The sequence below is a fragment of the Rhopalosiphum padi genome, chromosome 1, assembly GCF_020882245.1.
Source record: "Rhopalosiphum padi isolate XX-2018 chromosome 1, ASM2088224v1, whole genome shotgun sequence".
NCBI lineage: Eukaryota > Metazoa > Arthropoda > Insecta > Hemiptera > Aphididae > Rhopalosiphum > Rhopalosiphum padi.
In genome coordinates this window covers 18,629,605-18,653,488 of record NC_083597.1, presented here as the reverse complement: position 1 = coordinate 18,653,488, position 23,884 = coordinate 18,629,605, and the positions used below count along the sequence as shown (strand labels likewise).

At 28.4% G+C, this 23,884-nt stretch overlaps 2 protein-coding genes and 1 pseudogene across 2 annotated transcripts in view; 1 reads left to right on the top strand and 2 right to left on the bottom strand.

Moving 5' to 3' along the window:
• Window positions 1-21,572, bottom strand: part of LOC132918880 (GTPase-activating Rap/Ran-GAP domain-like protein 3) — a 327,934-nt gene extending 306,362 nt beyond the window's left edge. The window contains exon 1 of the mRNA XM_060980221.1: window positions 21,175-21,572. The gene's annotated coding sequence lies outside the window, so the exon portion shown is untranslated. The remainder of the gene's footprint in view (window positions 1-21,174) is intronic.
• LOC132917012 (receptor expression-enhancing protein 5-like) lies at window positions 235-744 on the top strand. The gene has a single exon (XM_060977519.1). It carries the CDS (start codon window positions 235-237, stop codon window positions 742-744), a length of 510 nt encoding a protein of 169 aa, XP_060833502.1.
• Window positions 1,613-2,087, bottom strand: LOC132916996 (uncharacterized; annotated as a pseudogene).
• Window positions 21,573-23,884: the final 2,312 nt, after the last annotated feature.

Genomic DNA, 23,884 nt, shown 5'->3' with positions numbered 1-23,884 from the left:
AATTCATTCTCTCTATAGTCTATACATATATGAATAATAAAATATATAGTTACTACAGTGACCACTAAATCGTTACACGCAATATAATATTATTTAAAAACTAAAAAAACAGCTTAAATCGTATTCGTAAAATGAATTTATCGGCAATCGAATTCAAATAATTGTTTTTTTTTTTATTTTAACAAAAGGTATTTGAAAAATTTTAAAAATAAAACCGTACAACAGTGAACGGCCATGACTGCAGCGAACGCACTGTCCGCCTTGAACGCGATTGACGCCATCTTACGTGACACCACCAAACCGTGGCAAATCCTGTTCGCCTGGGCCGAGAAACGGAGCGGCCTCAGCTGTCTGAAGCTTTTCTTCGGAATGGTTTGCGCCGTGTCCATGTTCTTGATCACGAACAGCCTGTGCGCGACGGTGGTGAGCGACCTGCTCGGATTCGCGTATCCCGCTTACATGACCACTGCGCTGATGATGCACTCCGTCGAACAGTTGCCGGCCGGCAGGACCGCCAACGACCGCGGCTCCGTGTCGCCGGTCCACAGATGGTTTATGTATTGGATACTGTTCGCCACCGCGTTGACGGTGCAGCAGCTGTGCGGTGACCTGCTGCGGTTGATACCGTTCTACTGCTTGATCAAGACCGCGTTTTTCGCATGGTGCGCCGCACCGATCGAGGCTAATGGGGCCGCATACGTGTACGCCGTTGTCGTGCGCCGTTATTTTAGCCACGAACGCTAACCGTCGTGCGAAGCGAACGGCAAAAGTCCAGGTTTTAACATATTTTTTCAGTAAATTGAAATAATAAAAAATCCAAGAAAATTATAAGATATCGCCTCGAGAAAACGCCGCATCCGCTGTTATAGCCGTTTCCGTCTTACAACCGCGCACATGTTAAAAATGTACGTAAGTACAGCAATTCACGTTTGGCATGGTTAGCATTAGAATTTATATCAATAGTCATCAAGCCAAAAGTTTTGTATGTCAACATTTTGTTTGTGACATTTCAACGATTGAAGCTGCAATTTATGAATATGTGAGATATTGCAATTTTAAAATGCTCACAGCTTGCTTAGAACTTAATATTGTAAAATGCGCACGTACAAACACGAAACGGTTAATTCAAACTAATTTTGATATTAACGAAGCTCAACGTTAGTTGATGTACTTAAATTCGCTATGTCACTCACTTGTCAAAACGAAGACTACAAAATATGCGGGCCTGTGGAGTATCCTCTTAATAAATGATAATATACGTATATACTATTGACTAATGACTATTGATGTTAAAATAAAATATCAAGTCGATTACGGAAAAAAAAACCAATAAGTGATTAATTTATTTTGTTTGGATCTTTTTTTACTTATCAAAAATTAATTTTAAATATTCTTTTCGTAATATTCCCTATTTAGGCATTGAAAATTATTTTAATGGATGTGATGTATTTGTATTTATTTTTGTGTTTGCCAACACGAGCGCCTCCCCCCCCCTCTGCACCAGACTATGGATTATAACACAAATCCGGAACTTATCATCGCCATTGATTTTGCACTTTGCACAGTAGCCTCAACCATCAACATTGAACTATTTGTTTTCGGCATACATTTTCTATGGGTTAATTCTCGTGGTTGATATAACAGCACGCACGACGACAGCGTGCACGTAGGCGGGGCCCCATTATTGGTGCGAAAAACACGGTGTTGATCAAGCAATACAACGGCACCAACCGCAGCAGACTATCGCACAACTTCTGCACCGTCAACGCGGCGGCCAACAGTATCCAATACGTAAACCATCTGTTGGCCGACGACACGAACGCGTGGTCGTCGGCAGTCAACTGTCGGACGGAATGAACCATCAGCGCGATGGTCACGTAAGCAGGATACGTGAATCGAAGAAGGTCGTTCACCGGCATCGGGCACAGGCTGTACACGGCATCAAGAATAAGCACACCGCGCAAAAGAAGAACAGCTTCGAACGGCTAATGCCACTGCGGTCCTCGTCCCAGGTGAACTGCTTGTGGTTTGGCGGTAGCGTGCAAGGCGGTGTCGATTTTATTTAAAACGACAAAAGACTGTATCATTTTAAAATGAACGTTTTTTATTCTGTCTTACTGTTAGCGTTTAATTTTTTGATCTTTTATATTTTTAAACCGTTTACCGTATCCAAACATTATTTTTCGTTTGATTTTGTCTCGAGTTATAACTTTGAAGGGTAGAAGACGTACTCGATATCGGTGTCTCTCTTCCTATCCATCGAGTGTATATAATTGTTGGTGTTGATGGCTTTTTTATTTCATCCTTTACCGCCCTTTCTTTCTTTCAGTCACCACTATATTTCTGTGCACTTCGTTGCCCGTACAAAATGCATCCGTGCAAAGTTTGGTTGCTTAATGCGAACATTTAGCGCGAGGATAAAAACTAATTTTGGTTTTCTGATTTGGTATATGGATAATATCTCTAGCATATTAACTTTACATAACTGTTCTGCCCGGCGTTGTTCGCGCAGCAGGTAAATACTTAGTTATTAATTAAAAAAATGGTTACTAAGTAACAGTAATGTGATATATATGTTCAACACTATGCATGCTCAGAGAAAGTATCTCCTAATCGGCATACTTTAACCGATCTTTTGTGGGATGTATGTCTAGATAGTTGTGTTTTTCTTTTAGGCATACTGACGTTATTTATTCAGAACAATCAGGTTGCCACGGAAACCCACAGGCCGCCGTGCAGTGTACATGTATACAATTTACACGTTTATTTTAATTATTAATTTTGTAATTAATAATTAACTTTATCGGACTAAATGTATGCCTATGACACTCACAAAGAATGCGGCTTTCTATTGTTAAAAGAATTTTCAAAATCGGTTAAGTAGATCCAGTAGCTACCTAACAACGTCAAAAACGACTTCTCTTTATATAACAAGTATAGATATTAGATATGCATTATAAACCTAACAAATACTATTATACGGTAATATTATATTATTCATATTGCTGACTGGGTTGTTTGAATTTAAGTAATGTTTGAACAGCGATGATTTGGAATCTTAATAATTCAAATCCAAACCGAATAAGTTAATACATTTACGCAATACAGGTATACCTATAGCGTACGCCAGTATATAACCACGATGAGTAGTCTTATTCACCATGTGCGTTGTATAATAGTATACTATATATATATATATACACATGGCTATATTATATATTATTTATATTGTGGTGCAGTGTTCACAACAGAGCATTAAGTCAAATACTAAACATTTGCACCAAAGATTGTTTGTCAAACAACCACCACTAAGTAGTTTATTTTAAGTTTATTTATAATATATATACATATTATATTAACAGTGTTTGACGTACCTATGTTATATAATTAGATCTAGGTTTTATACAAATATACTGAATTGCAAAATATGCAATAAAAGTATTATAAAATGTTTGATAAAATTAACAATGATTTTTAACTGTTAGTATTAATAACTTATTAAGAAGTAAAAATGAAGTGCATTCTAATTAGGAGGAGTTAAAATAAGCTGAGTTAAAGAACTGAAATTACTTAAATAAAGTTATCCTAATTATTTGGGTTTCTTTGATTATTGACTAAATCCATAATATTTTGAATAGGTTTAAGTATTTTTTTTTCTTCAAAGTCAAAATTATTTATGTAATATAATTTAATAGAGTAATCGAATGTTAAACGTAGTATAATGACTATTTTTTTAGTATAAATATACAATTAACAACTAATAGTTAAAAAAATATAAAATATACTTAATGTTATATGCAGAATAAAATAATTATATGAATATATGAGTAGAAATAAATTCATAGAGATTCATAACAATTTCATATGACTACATCACAAAAATAATAACATACCAACATACATATACTCTTACACTTAATTATAATTTCTAACTATTTGTAACATAATTATTGTTGTTATTAAATTTACTAATTTTAACTTATAAGGTATGTACGAACGTATTAAATAAGATGAACTGTGCCGTAATAAAAGGCAACTCACAGGGTGAGTAATCCACTGTATTTATATTAATAAAGTTGTTATATATACAGTGGCGTATATAGAGGGGGTTTAGGGATTCAAATCCCCAAAAATGTTTGATTGGTACGGACATTCATTTTGATTGTATAATTAATTGAAATTTAAGAATATCAATTTTTGTTAACCCCCTCCTGAAATTAATTTCTATATACGCCACTATATATGCATGCATATGGATAGATTTTGTACAAATAGTAAATAAAGACTTTAAAAAAATATATTATATAAACGTCTATTATATATATATTATAAATATAATATATTTTATTATTTACAAAAAGACTCACATTTACTGATTTTTTTCTGCTTTTATAAGATTTTTTTCAAAACACTGTTTAATTAAATGCCTTTATGAGACATACTGTCATTAGATTTAATAACATTTAAAATTACTTGATTGGTGGAGAAGAAGGAAAGGGTTGAATATAAGCCCCACTACTACTACTAGTTGTATAACGTAATAAAGATATCAATGGTAACTATATTCAGGGCTCCTCGAGGGAGGTGGTGGTTATACATGGAGTAAATGGGGCTGAGCCATTTTAGGGAACTATTGAAATTAATTTATAATTTTTGAAATTCTGTTAAGTATAACTAATTTTATATAAAATAATACTTTAAAAAACTAAAGTATTTGATAATCATAAAAAATTGATTGAATTTATGCATTTCAATGAAAAAACTGGAAAAGGTATTTTAAATCATCTACTTATTTTTTGTCTTGAAAGTTATAAAATACCACTTTATATTGTAGGTAAAACTACAAATATGGCGCCAATATATCTGGTAAAATAAAAAAAGTACAATCATCACGTTTATTCGAAAAAAAATGACTTGACTTTGTACTCACCGTACGCCGCTCATTCATTCAATTTTATTAGTATTAATATTGCTAATACATGTACGAAAATTGCATCTTGTTTTGGTTACATAAAAAAATTATTTATATTTTTTATTTCAAGTATAGCTAGATGGAGTATTTTAAGAAATGAATTAGTTACATTCACAGTCAAACACTCAATGGAGTTGGAGTTAGCGTATTAATGCAATTGTTTTCATTGCAAAACAATATTAACTAGTATCATAAATGCATTATTAGATCGCATAATAAATTTACTCGGTTCATAAAACACTTCCAAAAGAAAATCACAATGAAGTTAAATCAATGAAAAATATTTAATTTCATTTAAAATCTGAATTATATCTTCGATTTGTTATAAAATATTATCGTGTTGTGATCAAATAAATGTTATCATACAAAAAAATAGGAATACTGTTGGATGTAAAAATTAACCATTTTATTCGATTTACATAAAGACCTAAAAAATTTACAGGATAATTGGCCTCACATTGTACTTGAATCGTAGCAAGTAGCTGATGCAAATAATAACGAACATCACAAGATGAAAACGAATAAAACCATTTTTCGATGACACTTCATAAACTCGTTCACTATCCTTTTCTGAATGTACTGATCTCGAAATAATATTTAAAAGTTATATGATTTATTTTATTGACTTTATTCTGACATATTTAGATCATCAATATTATGTGGTTGAAAAATATTTGACCCATTATTTAACTTTTTATCACTGGCCAATGACAAAATAGAATAGAAGAGAAAATAACTTATACAAAAATAAAAATAAAATTTGTCTTAAAATGTTACAACAGAAAACTATATATTATTTAATATTTCAAAAAAATATTGTATTGCAACTATTAGAACTATTAGAACTATTAAACTTCATTTACGCAAAAAATGTGCAGACAATTGTTGTAAACGTATGTATTAGTTTCTGTTAACCTAACTTAACTTAGTATTATTACAGTGACTGTAACAGAAGACTGAAAACAGAAAGATATTTTAGTTGGAGAATATACTGGATACGTGGCAAAGATCAAGAACGAGTCAAGAACGATTATTCTCGCTACCTCTTTTATATAATATGGAGAATGCATTGGCTTTGACAATACATTTCGATTATGTTTTTAGTTGAGTTTGTTGTACTCAAAGTCCGGAAAATAAAATTTTAACTTAAAAAATAAATACAACTTCTTAATATAGTCAAATTTAAATATACTTGTTTTTTTTTCTTTTTTCGTTTAAATAATACTGTAATAAAAAACAAATTATTATCAAAATGCTTATTGTTCTTAACATTTAATAATTTATGATAAATTTTATTATTGAGAGTTTTGTATTGGGCTCAACATTTAATGTGGGGGATCTGCTTATATTCATATCACTTTATTGTTGCATAATAGCTTGTGTCGTCATCAACCAAAATAAATTCGCTGGTAAACACGGAAAGCGGAAACATTATTAAGAACGCCTTTTTCAGTGCATCATCATACATATTATACATAAACATAGTATATTAAATAAAAACGACATTCAAATAAGATCAGGGTAAAAATTTAGAAATAAAAAATATAATTTGTGAACAAACTAAATTATTCCACTGTATACCATCATAATAAACCCAGGATAAGAATAAATACGTCTATTTGTTACAAAAACAAACATCTATTTTGGTTTAATTTAATAAGCAAATATTCGTGTATTTGTTTAAGATGGCCAGTGTAAACTTTAAAATATTCATCGCAAAATAGACAGTTCAAGCTATTTGTGAAAATCCAGTACTCGTTATAATTTATGTATAGTATAATAATATTAAAGTTCGTGACAATTTCGGTAGGTATAAACGATGTCACAGACACTAAACATAATACACATTATTATTAAATAGATATAATATACGTATAATATTCTTAGTAGTATACATTATGATATTTTCTATGTTAGTTTATATAATGTGTATGTACTTTTCTATAAAATAAAATAACAAAATAAATATAGAAGAATATAATATATTCTTATGTATAATATTATTATACACATATCTTATATATAAAATATATAAAAATTAAAAATATAACATTATTTTAGATTTATTACTGTGACATATTATTTTGAAACCATGCAAATATTCTGGTATTTGAGTCGATTTTGGTTTTTAGGAAAATTATATTTTTATTAAATGATGTGAGTTATTTTTGTTTATTTTTTTAAACATCGCAGGTATATGATATTAAAATATAATAATAATAATAATAAACGTTAATATTATTTAAATATAACCACGTATATTACCAATATAGTAAAATAAATTAATAATTAATAATAATAAATGATTATAATAATAGATTGATATCTCCTGGAAACAATGATGGAAACATTTAATTCAAATTTAACACGTCCGTTGACTGTTACTGTGACCTATTCAATAACGAGGTGCACTCGACTATAGTGCAGTGGAGAGCAGTATTACTTACTTTCATCTTTTTTTCCCATTTAAAAATCAATTGTTTCGTCATCAGCAGAACATAAAATAATATTAATACACTGAAATCCGAATAAGATAGCTTCTTTAACTATCGGGTAATTAGAAACAATTTTAGTTAATATTATGATTCTGATTGGAGACAATTTAGAAGTACCGCTTCCCCATTATTTTTCTCTTAAAGTCATATCTCATCAAAATACCCCCTAACACAAAAACTATGACATATCCTCTGGTTATTCATAAAACGTGTGTAATTGTGTACATGGAGAGTAGTAAAAATAGTAATAACAATTTTTCAATCAGTAAATCTAGAATTCAGAACCTAGAGTTTAAGTCATCTCCGATCTGACTAATTCTATCAAAGATGTCTACTAATGAAAAATAAAGAAAATAAATTAAAATATTACTATTAGGAAGGATATTATTACTATATATAATGAGATTATCTGGTAGTGATGACAAATACACGGAAGCATAATATTATATTATATATTATTGATTATATTATTATTACCTTGGTATAGACTGAAAAACTAAAAGTAGTTTATTAACAAACCATTTCGGTTTGAAAGATTACCATTGTACACCAGACCATAATTATTATTATAGAGATAAATATTATATTCAGTAGAATATAATCTCGTAATAATATTAAACTATAGTATTATTACCGATAATGGACAGAACATAATCAACAGCATGTAAATGCACTTCATAACAACTGGTAGGTGTAAACAGCAGTACATAACATGTCAAGTTCGTCTATCGCATTATTTTTACTCGAACAAATAATTACGTTCAATGGAGGCTACAGGTAGTAAAAAAACTCGATTTTTTTGAAAATATAATTATTAAAGAGTTTATTTCAAAATTCTATAAATCAAAATTTAAATACATTTATTATTAAACAAAAAAATGGAGATGTGCATTCTTGACGAATTACCTAATTAATTATGTTTGTCCCTTTGCAGTCACTCGAGTATCAACTCGAATCGTTTATTTAACGGTCGACATTTACTTAATATATTATTATAGGTGATTATTTTTTCATGACCATAAAATATGTATATTAGAATATAATATAGTGAATTTCCATATATGTATTTTTCATTTCTTTAACGTCAAAATACCATGTTATTTATATTTGTCTATCAATAACTTAAATTAACAAAAGTTCGTTAAGTATAATATTATATACTAAGACAATATTTACCAATTTACCATGATTACGATAAAAGAATGATCCAATACTTTGGATGTGTGTATAAAATGATATATACTTAATGTGTGTGAAATTATTCATCTCTTTAGATCAAGTAAGAGGGAAAGACCTCGGGAGTGGCTGTAAAAATATTAACTACTGTATATTTAGAAGTCTAGGGTATTATTTTAGTAGTCCAGAGCTATATACTATCAAAAGTAAAGGGAAAAAACGAAAAAAATGAGTAAGTCATAAATCAAGGCAATCTAAAAATGTTAGGTTGTATTTACTTAACTAAGTTAAATAAGTTAATCGTGTTTTTGTGTGTCACACATAGTGGTTGTGCAACTTTAAATTTTTTTAAATAAATAATAATTATGGTTCGGCTTTACTCTTAAAAATGAAAAATATATTCATGACCTGAAAATCCCATCAACACAGTCAACACAGTTTATTTCTATATAATATAAACATGACTAAAACTTCAAGTACCTCTTATTTTTAAAATGTGCTTGGAAAAACTTATTTATATTACTATAATGGACAATTAAATTACTTAGTAATTAATAGACTATAAATAATTTGAAATTAATTTAACTTTTTAACTTAGCTTTTTTTATTTTAATGTTTGTGCAATAAAATATTGTAAAAATTATTTGGGGTATAATTGTACATAAAATATGTGTAATATGCTCATACATAATAATATGTTTGATGAAAAATGGTAGTGGGATGTGATAAAATATCTGTAGCCAAAAATATTCGGATGTTTTAGGTTTATATATCCATAATATTATATGGACCAATTTGGATGTAACCGAATATTTCATATTTATATTATTATCTTAATATGTTTATTAACCTCGAGCAGATACCCATCTGATATAAACTATATAATGTGCCTGCCAATACTAATAGTATTATAATGTATATATTTAATAAATACGCGTATAATATGTAAACTGTATTCTCGGGACGGAATTCACCCAGTTGGTTGTTTGCGTGCTTCGTTCCGGTCACCATTTTTCGATCCTACGTATACTGTTTATGTGACGTGCCGTATTCAAAATAAAACAAACAATACTTGCCTTTCAAAATTAAATTTTCCATTAGCCACAGTAATTATATAAAACAACTCACTTTGCATTCCGTTTCAGTATTTATTTTGAATTTCTGAAATTTATTTTCAGTGACGGTCTTAGATTAATAAATAAATACGATGTATGGCTAAATCGGGAAAACTTCACGCTTAACATCAACATAAATACATAACTCAATGATATACAATTATGAATATTATTTTTGTTTTTTTTAAATTGATTTTTTTGAATTATTTTTTGAAGCGCTTACAACTCGACATAAGAAACATAGTGTTTATATTATTATTAAACACTATCTTTATTTCAAAATATACTTAAGGTTTTTGATAATACATTTGTTAATTACGAGTATAATTTAAGAATGCTAACTTAAGGAATACAATGTTGTGTCTTTGCACAATGTTCGGCTCTAACTAGTTCAAAATTCAATCTACATACAACGAAATTCTCAACAACAAATATTCTCTAATGAAATATTAAATAAAAAATATAATATTATGTAGTTATTAAAAAAAATATATATATAATTCTTATTAAAATAGTGGTTATTTTTTTTTTTAATAAACTCTAATGAATATGTTATGATTCAAAAACATTTATATTTTTTAAGATGAACAACGGTGTTACTATAAATATAATCAAGTAATATGCATGTGTATAGTAGTTTAGGTAATACGTGTAGTTAATAATTATGTATATTATATTCTAATATTATAAGACGGAAATATATATTTTCTAGATACGTACCTATGCATCTCGACAAGGTAGTTGACTTTATACGAAAGGCAAACACAATTTGGATAAGCAATTCAAAAAATTGGATATTAATTACATCAGTATTTCAAAACAATTATGAGTGTATCTAAATATATATAAATATTATATATATATAATATATATGTTATGTGTGTAAAATTAAGTGAAACCTAATCGGCCACGATGCACGGACTCAGAATGATAAGGATTTTCAATCGTAACATGTCAAAATTCGAGGCATGCATGTATTTATAGCTGAATAATTCGTGTATATATATATAGATATATATATTATATACTACCCATCCTCGTGCACTTTGTTTTCCGTACAAAATCCATCTGTGTTAAATTTGGTTGCATAATGCGAACATTTAGCGCAACGCCTGTGGATAAATAATATTTTTGGTTTTCTGATTTGATGTATATATGCGATGTATCAATTTTAAATAGCTTTCCTATCCAACGTTGATTTTTTGATTATTTGACAGCAGTATTTTTATTTTATTTTATTTCATTTTTTTTTTTTTTTTGTTGAACGACCTAAACCTAAACTAAATTGCCTTTTCATTCTGGACCAAAACCAACAATTCATAAAGTGTCATAAGTGTACACCAAAAATAACGAAAACGATTTTTACTATTTTACTACATCAACTATTCATTAAAATACCAATTTCGAATAATAAATAATAATTGGTAACACGGATGAAAAATATTACCTTTGTGTGCATATTTTTCGATCATTTAATTCGATTTTTCATTAACTTATAGAGTTAAAAAATAAAAATAAAAATCTGTCTCACGATGTACTCTTTAATTGAAAAAAAATCAAGATAATCGGGTGAATAGTTTTAAAGTACATGCACGACAAATATTTCTTTTTTACATTTATATAGATAGATGGCATGTGTTTGTTTGTTAGTGCGTGTAAGTGTGCCCGTGCGAGCGCTATGTCTATGTCTGCATAACGAAGTAATGTTATTTTTTCCGTCCCATCACAATTTTTTTTTTTCAATGAATAGCAAGTGTAATATTACATTTTTGTGTATATCATATATATAGCCCAAAGTAGTAAAGTCTAAACTTTTACCAATTTTTTTTTTTTATTGTTATTAAAATCAGAAAAACAGTGATTTTGACATAAAAAAAACATTTTTTACATACTCATGTTCCGTTTTAATAGTATTATAATATGAATATTTTAAAAATATTATATGATTTTACCGGTCTCAAAGCTTCACAAAGTTTTTATAATTTTTATTTTTCAAACTATTGCTCTCGTATTTTTTACATTGTGTTAAAATTTATTGGACAGTGATCGTAGTTACTGTTCTTATCAAGTATAAATAAGTATCATTAGGATTATTATTAATATGAATTAAATAATATATTCTTTTAACGATATGACTAGAATCTTACTTTATAAAGTAATAAAAATAATAATATAAATAACTGACTATCGTAATAATAAACTATCTGTGTTATACATATTTTCCTAATTAAAGATTAGAACATTTTTTTCGGAAAATTATTATTAATCTTAAATATTGTATATTTTTTTTTAAAAAATGAATAGGTTGTAATTTCTATTATTGCACATTATCATACAGGATAACTTTACTTATAATAGCGAATACATGCTGTCATGATGTCGGCTATTTTATGCCTTTCTCGAAATAATGCGTTCTAACAAATAAATGTTTAAAGTACAATATTCACGTTCTTAAATAAAAAAGGTAATTTTTTAATATTATTATCATATTGACTTTTTAAAATATTTTCAATTTTTAATTGTATTATAATAAAATGTTTGTTTTTTATTAAATTATTAATTTGAAGTGGAATATATTAAGTAGGGAAAGTTTTTGACAGTTTTAATGTTTAAATACCAGATATTTAAGAAAATATAAAATATAGTAAATATACCATCGTTAACAATGTTCAAACTAATTTTAAAAACAACCACTAAAATAAATTTTAAATGATTTCATTAGAAATATACTTTTATTATTCATAAGCATATTTGTATCATATTATATTATAATTTCAAATATTGACGCCACTTTTTATCTCTTTTTTAGAATTGTGCAATTAGGAAATTTACGTTCAGCATAACCAATTCTGTGTTTTTTAATGTTAAAGCATTATAATATCTGTTTTTGTGAATTGGTACTTTGCAATATTTATTTTTATTTTCAAGCAAGTTATGAGAATTTTTAATATTTTACATATTATATGTATAACACTCATAAGTCATGACTTGGTAAACAGTTATAACATCTTAAAAAATAAACACACTGATAATAATATGTTTGTCTTTAAGTTCGATATAGGTAAATCAGTCCAATATTATAGCTAACAATGTAAAGTTGGTTCTTTTGAACGCAAATCGTTTATGTTACACTAAAATTATATTATAAAACAAAAACAATATAATATGTGGGTGTGCGTTGTGACGTTGTAACACTCCTAACTGATATCGAATGCTTGCTGTTAAAAGAATCGCCTTGTTATGTATTACAACTTAATCAATGAATTATTATCTAAAATATGTTACTATATATCGTTGTTTTAATTTATTTTTGCAGTATCTGAAGTTTATAAAATCTACTTTTTTTAAATTACGAGTGTTTAATAAAAACGTTTTTCCATTATGTTTTTTATGCTTTTTTATTATAATCAGTAACGAATCATTTATAAAACTATTATCTCTTCGATACCTATCATGTTGTCGTATGTATTGTAATATAAGTATAGATAATATAATTTATTCTCTGAAAGCAGAAATCGTTTGGTATAAAATAAAACACAATGTTTAGATGTCATGACTTCCGAAGTACACAATGCACAAATTAATTATAATAATAAATTGTTTACGTTTATTCTAAAAGATTCGTTATTACGGGATTAAACTTGTAAAATTTAAAATTACATAATAACTATAATCATAATTCTCTAAATATGCTTAAACAAACGTTTTACAAGTTAAAATATTATATAAGTTTTATTGTTAACTAAGGATATAGTAAATATGAGTGTATACAGTATAGGTATCAAACAGATAATATAACATACTCGTATAAGCACCTACCTACATCAAAAGTTGTCGTCATCAAGTAAAACTAATGTCAACAAGTTATTACTAGCGCAAGATGGATATATATATATTATATAATATATGTACTTATTATTTTATTTATTTTTTTTATAACTCTCTTCGCTTCAACAAATCGTATATATCAGTTTAATATGGTATTGAAGTTCTGTTTAAAAAATCAAGTACAAAAGTATATTGTACCACCGTAACGACCTTAAAGATAACAGATTTTATTTATTTTTCCTTCATTGTTATTTTTTTTCCATCTCTTATGTAATGTATAATATTCTCTAGCAAATTTTTGAAGACAAAAAAAAAAAATTTACGATCACATAAATAAAAATGATTTTTACACCAACATTCGCATTTTTATAACCCGTCGAGAAAACTGCCACCGCATATGCTATCTCCGGCATACTTGACCGGTGTGGCAGAATCCACGTGTAATAAAATAATATACCTATTATTATAGTGGTGACCACATTTCCTAAGGTGCAATTCCTGTTTTTATGTTGTATTCATAGGAACACTACTTGTATATTGTATAATACGTATGTGAACCCTATTACAAAAAAACTATAGGAATTCGTGCGATAGAGTCAGATGTTTTAGCTGAATTGAACTTACAAAATATAAAAACGAACATAATTTAATAACTCATAATTGCTTAAAATACTCTACACGGTTACTGCAAATATAATATAATATAGTAAGTTATTATATAGTATTATATAATACTATATTATATTCATCACAGTAATTGATAAGTGCGCGCTAAAAAGTCGTTTACGTTACATGCTACAATTCTAATACAAATAATATTATATTGCGATTATATTCCAACGATAATCCAGATAGGGTACATAATATTAAATCTGTATTTTTGTTAATTATTTCATGAATTAACCAAATTTGCTATAGATTATCGTATCTCAGTATTTTTATTTTATCTAAATGGATCGAAACGAAATGAACAAATCAACAGTAAAATCTTGATATTATTTCATTCGAAATTCTGATACTTTAGATACTCTCCTCAGTTATTTCCTCAGACTTGTCGGATTATCATCAGAAACGGAATTTTTTTTCAAACAAAACGAGGTTCTGATTGTTCCACTTAGGCCATTTGGGTAGCTCATAAATATTGAGTTCAAAAATTTGTTTTATTTAAATAGCATCATAGAATCTAGTAATCTACTATTAATATAATAAATTGTATTATTAATAGAAACAGTGTTTCAGCAAAAAATGGTTGAAATTCATATCATTCCATTACAATCCGAAAACAAATTTTTGCTGAGAGAACAAACATATTAAAAGAGTTATTATGTTTAATCAGACATTCACACACAATGATTAAGACAATATATAATAATTTATAACATGTATCATTGCATAAATCCTTTTATGTATTGTTGTTAGTTTCTTCAATAAATTAATATTTACTAGTGTATATTAATAATTTGCATAATATGATGGTCGTTGCAATATTATAGATTTTAAAATAAATATTGTTACAATACTGTTTGAATTATTGATGAGTTAACGTAGGGAATACATTTAGTCATAATACGAGTATGTTTAATAGTATCATAATATAATATGCATTATACAAAGGTAAATCATTAGAGTATGCATACAATATGTTTTTTCGATTAACAACAATTATTAATGGAATTTCAGTTAAAAAACAAAATATATTTTTTGGAATATTTTACTTTTAGGGAAATTTAAAATACGTTTTAACTTACTACAAAATTCTTTAAATTTCTTTCGAGTATCGACAACTATATAGTTATAGAAACTTCTCGTCCAAAGTTTAACCTACCTATAATTTCATTAATAATATTTCTGTAACGTGGATTCTCCGCTCATACATACCTACATACAGCCGAAGTTCATCATGGCTATCCGAATAAATCGAATAAAGTTATTTAATATTGTATTATCACTTAACCATATACTCAAAATAGCAGCTTTCAATAATATTTACCCAAATAATTTCAAAATTATATTGTTATTTAACAAATATTTATTTGCTTTACATATTTTGTACGAGTTAATCAACCGTTTATTACATTTTAAAAAAGCACCTATACTACAGTATTATATACAGAGCGAATCTGGGTAAAAATGTTTTGTACTGAATACCGAATGATAGTTCAAAGTATGTAAATAAAAAAGTATATGGAGATAAAATAATAATAATAATTAATATTAATCATATTGGATAGTTAAAATTTTAAAAACCTTAAATAAATTATTTGAGTATGATGGTAAAGTGCTAATAATTTGTTATAACTCTATTACTTATAAATCACAATATAAAAATAATCAAAAATAAATAAAATGAAGTATTAAATGAAAATAAAATACTTCTTCAACGCATTGCCTACTGCTACAGTTACATTTTATATAATTGTATAATACGCACATAATTCTAATAACGTCATTTAATTATTGGTTATAATCAATACTACACTTGAACATTATAATGATATTAAATAAAATAATAATAACAATTTACAATATTAAATAAAACATGCGAATTAAAAACGCTGAAGACATTGTTGGTTTGAACTGAATAATTATGTCTAATTGCGATACTTATAGAAATTTAAATATGATAATTGTAACACCGGTAAATAAAAATTTTGTTTGTTCTTTACATTTTAATACTACTCATACTATTAATATATTTATTTATTTCACAAAACGTACCATAAATTCATATTATTATTTACCATATACATTATTATAGTGTATGTAAAATTAAATTTATTATTGGCACTTGTCAATTAATTACCCGAATAATTAAATACTAATTTTAATGTGATTTAACTACACTTGAATTATGTAATCAATTTTCCATTACGTTTTATGTATTTATAAGAAAAAATGTTATTGTTATAATTATTTTTTAAAAAGGCCATTCTCAATTTTAATTGAATTATTTGTTCAGTTTAATTTTTTGATCTTTAATATTTTAGCATAGATTACTGACTACAAAGACTTTGTTCTTAGATATTCTTTCCCAAATCACGTATACAGAAACTTTCGTTTTATTAAACTGCACTACATATTAAAAAAATAGTAAAAAAACACAGAGTTCTATTACCTTGCAGTATAGTGTTCATATTATGTATGATTGTGTGCGACATAATCGGTTTTTTTTTACATGAAAATAGATACCGGGATTAATATATCGAGATTCGCTGAATTGTATAGGTACTTCATAAAAATTTTAATTTAAAAAATATTTGATATCGTCGCGCCGCTATCGTTTTTCCAATATGAATTATTGATCACTCCACGTCGATACAATAACACACTACATTGCTAGTTTTTGTAAAACAAATCGAAACTTAACTATGCGCATTTCGAATCGACCCGTACGGTGTAAGTAATTTATTTCTCATATCTGTATACGCTTGAACGTTCAATTTACATATTATAAACGAGTAAATAAGCAGGCAATAGAGTAGACATTCAATTCCACGTCCACTGAATGCGATAATTGTCATTAGTGTATACGATATTAATATTATAATATCAGAGATTCACAGGACCACAGAAAATAATTGATCCATTTAAATTGTTATTTTCTACGTGAATGATGTTATAATTATATATTCTCTCCCTCGTGTTGAAACGTATATAAATATATAATTTTACCTTCAGCCCAACGCTCGTAGTTTTAAAATCCAATTAATTATTTCAACTCATTTTCGTGCAAAAAAATGTATTCAATTTACTAAATAATTGTACTATCAATTCTAGGCTAAAACCACATCTACTTCAAGATATATTTTTAGAAGCCTAAGATTCAAGAGGACCAATACAACCAGCTGATATTTATTATAAAACTGTATACCGCATGTAAAAACTGTAAAATTGTAAAATAAAATTTGTATAACAATGCCTATATTGTAAATTTGTAAATCAGTTTTTTTTTTTAATATTATTTGTATAAACAGTTAAAATTAATAAATAAAATAATAATAATAATTTTACATTAAAGTTACACACAGTGTATAAATATATTATGTTATATAGATTCTTACAACATTTTTAATAATAACTAAATATAATTATTGGTAATTTATTTTTGATCGGTTTATAAATAATTGACTTGCAGACAATCAATGTACCTCCTAGGATGTCAATTTTTTGGGAGGCCTTAATTTTATATTAAAATTATATTTTACTGTCTATCTATCTAGGTTGAGTTGCACGTACGTAGATGTTGTATGTATTAACAGATTTTTTTCAAGAACTTTATTGTGGATTATCACATAAATGACCTATATTGTACTATTTTATAAGTATCTCAGTTTAGCGATTATAATAGATAATAGTATGAAACTAAACAATTATGAACTAGACCATTTTTTTCAAATATGTATTAATAAGTAAGTAGACATATCAAATAAAATGTATTTTTGTTACTCATGAGTTGAAATAAAGTTTAATAAGGGTGACGAAAAAAATGTTTCCTGGAGGGAACAATGTTGTAAATTCGTTTCTAGTACAGTGAGAATAACGAGGAATAGAAAAGTATATAATATACTATAATATATAGATATAACTATAAATATTATTGTATTACGGATTTCATATAAATTAAATAAAATTACAGTTTTAGTCAAATTTAGTTTTATAATTTATACGTTTGAGGTAAACACACATTGTGTTCAGACTAAATTGTGCTATGGTTTATATTTTTCAATTAATTAAATGTAAAAGTCAAATAAGCTGCAGTGTATAATAGTTTTGTATTGTACTCACATGTTGAAGTATTATTTATATTATTTATCTTAAGAAAGGACACTTTAAATATCGATCAACAATTTTACAAAAATATCATTTGTGTCACACATAAAATACGTTAAGAATGCATTAAAATCTATTTTTATCGAATTTAATTATAAAGTGGTCATTTTCTACCAAAAATATTTTCATGTCATTATAATGATCACATTTTCCAGAGTAATAGGTGGTTGTTAAAACAAAAAAAAACGTATCAAAGGAGAATATTAATAATTATTACCATAACATAAACTAAGCTACGACTAATGTGACCATTTATCTTAATCTGCTTTAAGCAAATTTTTTCGTTTAATATAAAAATATGATGGCATAATATTATTATACTATAGGTATACCACGTGTGATGAAGAAAATTCTCAAAATCTACACAAGTATCAAATGGGTTCCAGAGACGTGCATCGTCGACACAGTTCATCCAATATTCCGGAACGCGTATCAAAAAAGTAATGATTTTTTACAGTGTATATGTGACCTCTCAAGCGATTTCCACACACTCAGTTATGGTTGAAAAACCTTTTCCCGTTATCGAACGGCGCGTTGTGTAGGCAATTTGACTACGGCAATCGAAACACTTGGGTCGCGGGTGTTATAACAATAATAATAATAATCGGGAATAATATTCAGTTTTCTTCGATATTGTCGCTCGGCAATGTTCATCTACAAAAACAATTTTCTGATTTTTTTTTTCATCTCGGCGTTCCAAAGATTATAACGGCGGCCGTCACGGAATCAGATATTCACATAATATTATAATATCGATACATTACTGAACTAAACGTGAAAATCAATACATCATATAATAACGTATTGCGAGTTGTTATAATGTTGGACAATTTATCCGGAAGGTTACGACGCGTGACATCGTCAAATTCGTTTCGATAACGTCTTTCGATGTCCCATTATGGTATTAAATTTTGTCGTTCGTTTAAAAAACGTGGGCATGAGGTTAGTTTCGGATTATTTCTCTTCGCACGCGGGAAAAACAAAAAAAAAATAAAAAAGTAAACCACCTCACGTATTTCCGTTTTCGGTGCGCGCACACGCGTGGCGCGCCCGCCCGATATGAAGGATCGACTAGGCCGTCGATGGAGAGAGGGTTCTGGGAAAAATCTAGTACGTGGGCCATAGTCACGTACTTGGTACGGTCGGGCAACACGGCGTAGTTGAGTGCTCGACATAAAATATGAATAGTATATATTACATATACACGTACACGAGTATGTACATAATAACATATGCATGCAACCCTAGCGGACCAGGGGTGGAAAATTTAAATAAATATACGTATAGCCATGGTTTATCAATTATTTTCGTACCGACCGCGAGCTACGATATAATGTAATGATATAATATAATATTATATTTTTTTAAACAAAGTGTGTTCAGTTCGCACTGGAGCATTGTGGTTATATTGTGTTATATTCGTAGTGACATATTATAATATCAAGTCCCATTTTTCGCTACAAAAACATCAGTAAATTGTTATTATTGTCAGCGGATATCAACGTATAACTACTATAACTTTATCGGTGCAAAAAAGCGTTTTCGAGGGCTTTGTGGTGTTTATAAATAAATTTCGGTCGTTCGCTATACATATACAGTACACACTGTGCGTTTTTCGATTAAATAATAATCTTCAGGCAGCAGTGCATCGGGCAAGTCGCGATACGAAAAAAATTAAAAAATACGATTTCGACGCGTCGAACTTCACTGTTCTACGCAAACGACTCGGTACGATGCCAATGACACCGCATTTAACCTGCAGCTAAAATTAGGTACACGTTATTAAGTGTTATACGTTTTACTATAATATAACTACCTATATATTAATCGATAGTTTAAAAAACTAAAGTCTCCTAACTATGTACCATGCACAACTCGCCAAGCGGTTTATTTTTTTTTTTCAACTCCAATAATATAACATAATCACATGTGATAATATAATTTAATAACAAAAGAACACGCGCACACACGCCAACTGAGGTCACGACGAAACGCACATGTGTCAAATGCGTATGCGTATACGTATACGAACGCGCGCGGCCGCCGTACCTAGACACGTATGTGTTTAATATGACATGCTAACTGCACCGGCGGACAAATTAGTTTTTAAATGTTGATCCCCAGGTGTGTTTGGATCGCTAGCGTATTTACATATTTCGCGTGTACGCACACACGTCCCACGTTCGGATCCTAAATTGTTTTCCGACGCGTTTAATTTCGATGTAAAAAGAAATATATATTATATAATATATATATTACACGTACGTCATGCGAGCGGTGTACAAAACAAAAGGCGTCCTGCACTCGTTCTATGGCGGTCCTGCACTCGTCGTCGTAAAATGATTTCCCGAATAAATTTTAAATTATTTTATTTTTCGCGAGTATTACATAATATTATTATTGTATTACCTACTGTAATACATAATAGTGACGAGCCCGTCGAAGGTTTACACGCGATCTGGAACTGCGATTGAGCCCGCACCCGCGGCATTACGCTTAGGCATATTAGAGCGTAACGATTAGTGCAAACGGTACGATAAACAGTAAAATGTACATTAATATTATATGGGCGAATTTTCAGCGCGTGTATTTTTATTAGCGCACACGTACTATTATAGCTCTATAATATGACGAACACAAATAGCTGCACTTCAACCAACGCCGTAAAATAATACCACTCGTACATATATATTATTATTATTGTATTTGTATAGTATAATGTATACACACACGAAATGATAAGCGTTTGTATACCGACCTGGTTGCAGCGATATATGTTTCACGTGCAGAAGTCACACACGGGTATCGCGGATTCACACTTTACGCGTACACACACGCATTGTATTGTAAATAATATATTATAATATATTACGCGCGCGACGCATACGATTCGAGCGAAATTCGTTTTTTAGTTTTAATTTTTTTTTTTTTTTTTACAGTCGACGCGACTCCGAAGAACGAACGGTTAATTGTTATTGTACACAACGGCGTAAATATGACGCGATAATTATTTACAATACACAATATACTAATAATAACGTATCGAATTGCGACGACGATGACAATACGGTAAAATAATATAATAACCGTTTACGCGTATACGAAACGGCGCGCAACGTGATTCAGACCGTTAATTCGGCGCTACTGAAACGAAATCCTTTCGGAAACGGCTTTCAGTGTAACAGGTAGCGGCGGCGTCAGCGGCGACCCCTCCTCCATAATCGCTGAACGCACTTTCCCACCTGGTCGATCACACCCTCCCCTCTTCACCACTTCTTCACCGCTCATTCCACCCACCGAGCATACCCGCAAATTATATTATACACAACCCCCGACGGCCGACCGTTGCCGAAACTGTGCGACCGACTGCAGCTTGGTAACTAACGGTTGGATGGCTGAATATAAGGTAGGTATAGTACATTATATATCTATGTGTATGCGGCGGGCGGTCGTCGTCAAATGCGAGACCGCGGGGATGACGCAAACTACGTGTATATGTATAATTATTGTTATTATACTATCGTACGTTTCGTGCACAGTGATCGAGAGGAGAACGAAATGCATACAATCGCACAGACGACACGGGTCCGTATTGTATTATGATGCATATTGTGTTACGTCCTGACATCAGAAACCAAAAAATGTCAATTCCGCAACTTTATCATAAATGCATGACCTGTTTGAACTAACAAACGATTTCGGTATTTTTAACTTAAAAACGGAAAAAAAACGTCTCGCTTTGGTACGAGTAGATACAAACAATATGATAAATGTATAAACATAAATAAGATATAATGTGAAATAAGTCCAAAGGTATATAAATCTGGAATTAACATTTTTTTTTTTTTAACTTTACAATACAATTAACATAAAAACGTTTTGTTTAATTAAATCAAAATAAACAATCGATTTTTTTTAAGCTGAATATTACGTCAGAAATGGACATAATAAACTAAATTTTAAATTAACCAATTTTCACATACACACAATTTAATTAATTACAAGCTTCTATAATTAATATACAATTAAAAATAATTAAATTTTTTCTTATTTTAACTAACTAAAATTAATATTATTATAAAAATAATACAGACTTATTAATAGTAACTGTAGTACGACTACGTTGCATTTTGAAATAAAAAGAAATCATCGTTTAATAGTGTTCTTTTTTATCTTCTAGGTCAAAAAATAAAATAAAATAAATATAATCTACTGTTTTCTGTAGGTATTGAAAATAAAATTTATTTTAATATATAAAAAAACTAATTTTTTTCTAATAATCGAACCAAAAATAAAATATTTAAATAACTTGAAATATCATACAGATTTAAAATATATTACTACTACAACTTATTGCTTTAAATGTTTATAAAACTAAAACAAATAAATCGTTGAAAAAAGAATTTTTAAACTATATTCAGTTAGGTTGAATAAAATTAGCAAATAAAATTTTGAATTCTTAAAACAACCATTTTGTTATGAACAAAATTAAATAAATTGTATACTTTAAAATATGCAAACAAAACACATGTGTGGGTATATCATATATAACTCCCCGTCTGTACCTATCAATAGTTGATATGGGTACAAGTGGGGAATTTTATAATTTTAATAACAAATCTAAAATGTACGACCTAACCTTAATATTTTTGATATTATCCTCCAAAATCCTAAAAACGGTACATTAAAAAAGTAGAATTAAAAAATTGACATATTTAAATTTTTGGAGATAATATAATCAAAAAATCAAGAATATGGGTAAGTCGATATTAAGCACACTTAACGAAAAATTTAAATCTGTTTTCACTTAATTATATCAATTGGTACGTTGGAAATAGAATACGTCTATAATCCTATGTTGTGCGTGTGTTAGAAAATCACTGCTTCCAATTCCATTAATTAAAGTTGTTTGGGTTAAATTATAGCTTTATTATGTTAGTATTGTATATCAATTATTATTCATTTAAAAGAACTATTAATTATCGAAATTGCATTTATTTTAAATAGTTAGATATATACATAATTTGTATAGTGTTATATTTTTTCGCCTTATTTACTTATATAAATATATTCATTATTTTAGCATTGTTTTGTGTACTAAATATTTGAATTATGAAATATTTGAGAAATCGTGTCAGTTACAATAATTTTCTAAGTTCTCTCAAGTCTCAGTTCAAAATCATTCGATAAAATGTATTAAACTATATTTTTAGAGATAATATGATAATAACGTAGGAGTTACTGTAAACACTATACTCCTGACAGTGGGGCAGCTGCATTTTCCGTTAAAATGCTGTGTTATAATTATCTCAAGGTTGGGATTTATATTTGCATTAACTTGACAACATTAATATTTTAATCATAACTTTATGAGAAAACAGTTCATACGAAAGTGACATACTTACCTAAATAATATAATTTCCATCTTCAATGCCGTTATGTTGCCACTGATTTTCCGTAAGTATGTG